Genomic DNA, 4,135 nt, shown 5'->3' with positions numbered 1-4,135 from the left:
TCGGTCCGAAATTACACTTTGGTATGAAATTTAAGGAGTTTTAGTGTTACAAATGAAATTATAGGGGGATTCCGTATTTTTTTGGGTAAACCTCAAAGGATTAAAATGTAATTTACCCAAAAAATAAAATAAAATAATTGTCGCTTAACGGTTGTTGGCATTTGGACAGAAGTGAAAAATGATGAATAGTTTTTGGATCAAAATGAAGAACGATTTTTGAGAACCGAAGTGAGCAAAATGATCATATTTTAGAGGATAAAAGTGCTATTGATCCGATCACTTGTGTTGCACATAAAAAAGGGGTGAGACACAACATCTTAGGTGCTTCTATTTACACCATAGAAACATCTACTTACACTTTTATTTTTCATTTTTTATTACAATTATATTCATATTTGAAATTATCAAAAAGTACTTAAATTTTAAAAAATTAAAAACTCTAATTTATCATTCTACCCACTGCTTTTTAATCATTTTCACTGATCCACCACCACTATTGTCGCTCATCACCGCCCCTTGCCCTCCACAGCCACTCATTTCACCTCCTCATCGCATACCCGATTAACTAGATTCTGAACTGATTTTCTCACAAATTGCTTGGGCCTTGGCTTCCTCTTGTGCATGCGAGGGCTTCCTTGGGTCTTGCTACTAGTTCAATGGAGTTCTTCCATATAAAAGGTGAAACACAAGTTGGTAGCAAATTGATGTGTAGGACAGACAAATAAAGAAACTTCTTGGTTTTAAAATTCCCATATACACCATAGACACATGCCTTTTCATTCATTCATTTATTTTTATTATTATTTGAATCAGATTAGATTAATCAACAAATAAAGATCCAATACCCAATCATGTTGAGTGTTATATAATATAAGTGCATCCAGGTGATAAGTCGATATCCTAAGACCAGATACCGAATTATCACAAACAAAACAAAGAAAATACATCCGAGTTTTACAATCCCACAAAAGGGGGCAAAAAAGCCCCACACATCAAAGTAAAACTACAAACAAATATTATATATAAAAAAAAAGAACAAATATTTTATATATATATCAAACTTGAACAAAAGGCAAATCTCTCTCTATTGCTCCTTATCATCTCTATATATGTCTAAAATCTCCTCAAAAGGGGAAAACAAAAACCTCTATGTACAATGCAATTTATTATTAATAATCCAAATATGCCAAGTAATAAAGGTTTCTTCAACAACTTGTGCTTGAGCATTTTGTAGGTGTCCTTGGAGCTGCATAAAACAACACACAAGATAACAAAACAAATTAACATAATAATCATGAAATCTACCTAACATTTAACTAAGAGGATTTGATTTTGGACTCATACAAGTGTCAACATATATATATATATATATATACACACACTAGCCGTATGTGCTCATCTGATGAGTGTACTATTAAAGTTATAAGATACAAATTTTTATTTTAACTTGATCAATTATAAGAGGTAGATCAATTACAGGAGTTAGTCATATAAGGATATTTTGAGTAATTTAGAAATATAAAAATTAATTTGGCATCAAAAAGATAAAAGGTCTCAAGACACCAATTAAGGTGTCCCTTTATATATAGTTCAAATAATTAGGTAGATATAGAATATATAAGGTGATTTGTATATCAGATTCTCGTTAAAATAAAATCTAAAAAATACAAGATTTAAACAGTTTTACTCTTATTGTTGGAGAGGTCGTGTCAATGATTCGAATCCGCAACATGAGGAACACTAATGGCAAAATTTACCATTGAACCAAATAGTGCTTTTTAAAAATTACATATTTATATATTTATAAACACAAGTAATTAGGAAAAAGAGGGTATGGATTACCTAAGCCAATTGCCTCGGAGCTTTTCATCAACCTTAAACGCTTGCATGATTCAACAAACATTCTGCCAAAAACATAAACACAGGTTAGTTAAATCAAAATACCACGTTACTTATATAGGGTCAATAATCAAAATCAATTAGTCAAATTAGTTAGTTAATGACAAATTGATTAGTGATAACCACCTAAAAAGCTTAAGTCACCAGTTTGAATTTTACAAATCACTTATGTTGTGTTTGGTTGGGGAATTTAGAGAGGGATTTGGAAAGAGAAAGGGAAAAATTGTGTGAAACTAGGTGAAATATAGGTATATTTTATTCACATTTCACCTAACTTTTCCATTTCCCTTTCCAAATCCCTCCTCAAATCTCCCAACCAAACACAACATTAATCTCGAAATTCAAATGCTACCTTCTCTGTCCTTTTAATTTTATTGGTTTAAAAAAACACTTTTTACTGATGTGGATAGACGATTTAATCCCTTGCGATAACTCAAGAATACATGGGAAACTTGTTTACCAAAAATTTATTTAAAAAACAAACCCCAATAATATATAAGGGGTAGATAAGGAAACTCACTTCCAGGGGACATCACCAACAAGCATCCAGTCACCATCTTTGTCTTCATAAGTTGGTACATATTCAGACCCATTTACAGTGTCCATAAGCTTCCTCTCATTCAGGTAATTACCTATACACATACAAAATGACAAAATTACCCCCACTGCAAAAAAAAAAAAAAAAAAATTGGGGAAAAAAAATACGAATTCATATTTATACATACGGATGGTGAAGCAGGTGAACATGTCCTCTAGGGCAGTCAAGAGCTGCTCATAGCTACTATGCATCTCCAAATCAACCTTTCTGAGATAAGGAGCTCCGTCCACCGCCACCTTCACGTACTTACTGGCTGTCTTGGTTGTGGTCGTAGCCATGGTGGTTGTTGTCATCATGTTCTTCCTAAACGATCTCACTGGTGGCCACCCTACTACTTGTGCCCTAATAAAATTGCAAGAATCCGTGTCATTTACTTCTATTTAGATATATATTCAAAAAAATTGAAACAATGTTTGGATTAATGATTTAAGAAGAGATTTGTAGAGAGAACAAAAATAAAAAGTGAATGAAATAAAAGTTTTTTTTTTCATAATTTTTTTTTTATAAATACAACATTAAATTCAAGAGTTGATTGAAAGACATGAATGGTTGAAAGTAATACACATGTTTCACATTTTTGTCTGTTTGTTAGTACTGTAGAATTGTAAGATGAGATTATAAGTGGAATATAAATTGAGATCAAATTTGAAATATTATTTTTGACCGCTTAATGACTAGAAAATATAATTTCAAAAAAAACGGCTTATCAAAAGTCGAATTCAATAATCCCTATATGAAAAATTAATAGTATTGTCTCAACTAGCAATTCGGCCAAATAAATGGCTAGATGGGATTAAAAGATAAAATCTAACAAAAATAAGCTTTACATATTTTCAATCTTTCCTAATCCCGTTAAACAAACACGTCCTAAATATGGTATGTTTGGTTGGAGGATTTGGAGAGGGATTTGGAAAGAGAAAGGGAAAAGGTGTGTGAAACTATGTGAAATTTAGATATATTTTATTCATATTTCACCTACCTTTTTCATTGCCCTTTCCAAATCCCTCCTCAAATCCCTCAACCAAACACAACAAGAGTGGATTATTAAAAAAAATGAACTTACTTGGCTGTTGAAGGTTTAGTTGCCTGAGACACATCATTTTCCGATTGATCATCCTCACAATTTTTACCCGAACCCAACTCGACACCACCACCGGAGCTCCCAAGGTTCAAATACCGATCATCATCGACCCTCTTCGAAAACCCGCGTTTTGTACCGGATTTCTGATTCCGAGACTCGCCCGGTAATCCCAAAGTCAGCTCCGTCTCCTTCAAATTCAGCCCTGCCACGTCACTTTCCGGCGACTTTTTTTCCATCTCCGGCGACAGCTTTGTTTGCTTGCTTTTCTTCTTTCAATAACGAAAAATGAAAACTCACAAATAAATGAGTCTAACAAAGACTCGTTTCGATGTTCTCTCTATATATAGATTAGGTGGGTAGATGAACAGACCATTCGTGTTTCGACACGTCGTGCAAAGTACGGCTGCGATTGTTCCATGTCATTGCGAGCGTGTGTCTGTGATTTTGGGTGGTTTTGATTTTTGGGCCCTCGGTTTGTTCGTCCCCTACTCACTATCATTGTTGTTTATTTTTGTTAATTTTATTTGGGATTTGGTTCTCTGTTTTTGTGTGCACCA

At 33.4% G+C, this 4,135-nt stretch overlaps 1 protein-coding gene across 2 annotated transcripts; it reads right to left on the bottom strand.

Annotated features, from left to right (window-relative positions):
- Positions 1 to 1,016: 1,016 nt before the first annotated feature.
- On the bottom strand, positions 1,017 to 4,135 carry LOC114302429 (auxin-responsive protein IAA1). 2 transcript variants are annotated; one of them, XR_014357399.1, is made up of 5 exons: positions 3,561 to 3,959; positions 2,625 to 2,839; positions 2,227 to 2,531; positions 1,843 to 2,064; positions 1,017 to 1,246 (listed from the first exon to the last, which is right to left on the bottom strand). XR_014357399.1 is itself a non-coding variant. In XM_028247451.2 (5 exons), exons 1-5 carry the CDS (start codon positions 3,812 to 3,814, stop codon positions 1,206 to 1,208), a joined length of 684 nt encoding a protein of 227 aa, XP_028103252.2. In that variant the 5' UTR covers positions 3,815 to 4,135; the 3' UTR covers positions 1,017 to 1,205. The 2 variants fall into 2 exon arrangements, 1 of the variants encoding a protein (XP_028103252.2); XM_028247451.2 differs by having other exon boundaries at positions 1,843 to 1,904; positions 2,420 to 2,531; positions 3,561 to 4,135.

This window comes from Camellia sinensis, chromosome 15 (genome assembly GCF_055761805.1).
Source record: "Camellia sinensis isolate YWXY chromosome 15, ASM5576180v1, whole genome shotgun sequence".
NCBI classification, from domain to species: domain Eukaryota; kingdom Viridiplantae; phylum Streptophyta; class Magnoliopsida; order Ericales; family Theaceae; genus Camellia; species Camellia sinensis.
Note: the sequence above shows the minus strand (reverse complement) of the source record. Positions and strands in the feature narration are given on the sequence as shown.

Coding starts and splice junctions, on each gene's coding strand:
- LOC114302429 (XM_028247451.2), bottom strand. CDS start 3,814: ATGGAAAAAAAGTCGCCGGAAAGTGACGTGGCAGGGCTGAATTTGAAG. Junction 2,532..2,624: donor GTTCACCTGCTTCACCATCC/GTATGTATAAAT, acceptor GTATGTGTATAG/GTAATTACCTGAATGAGAGG. Junction 1,247..1,842: donor CTCCGAGGCAATTGGCTTAG/GTAATCCATACC, acceptor TGTTTTATGCAG/CTCCAAGGACACCTACAAAA.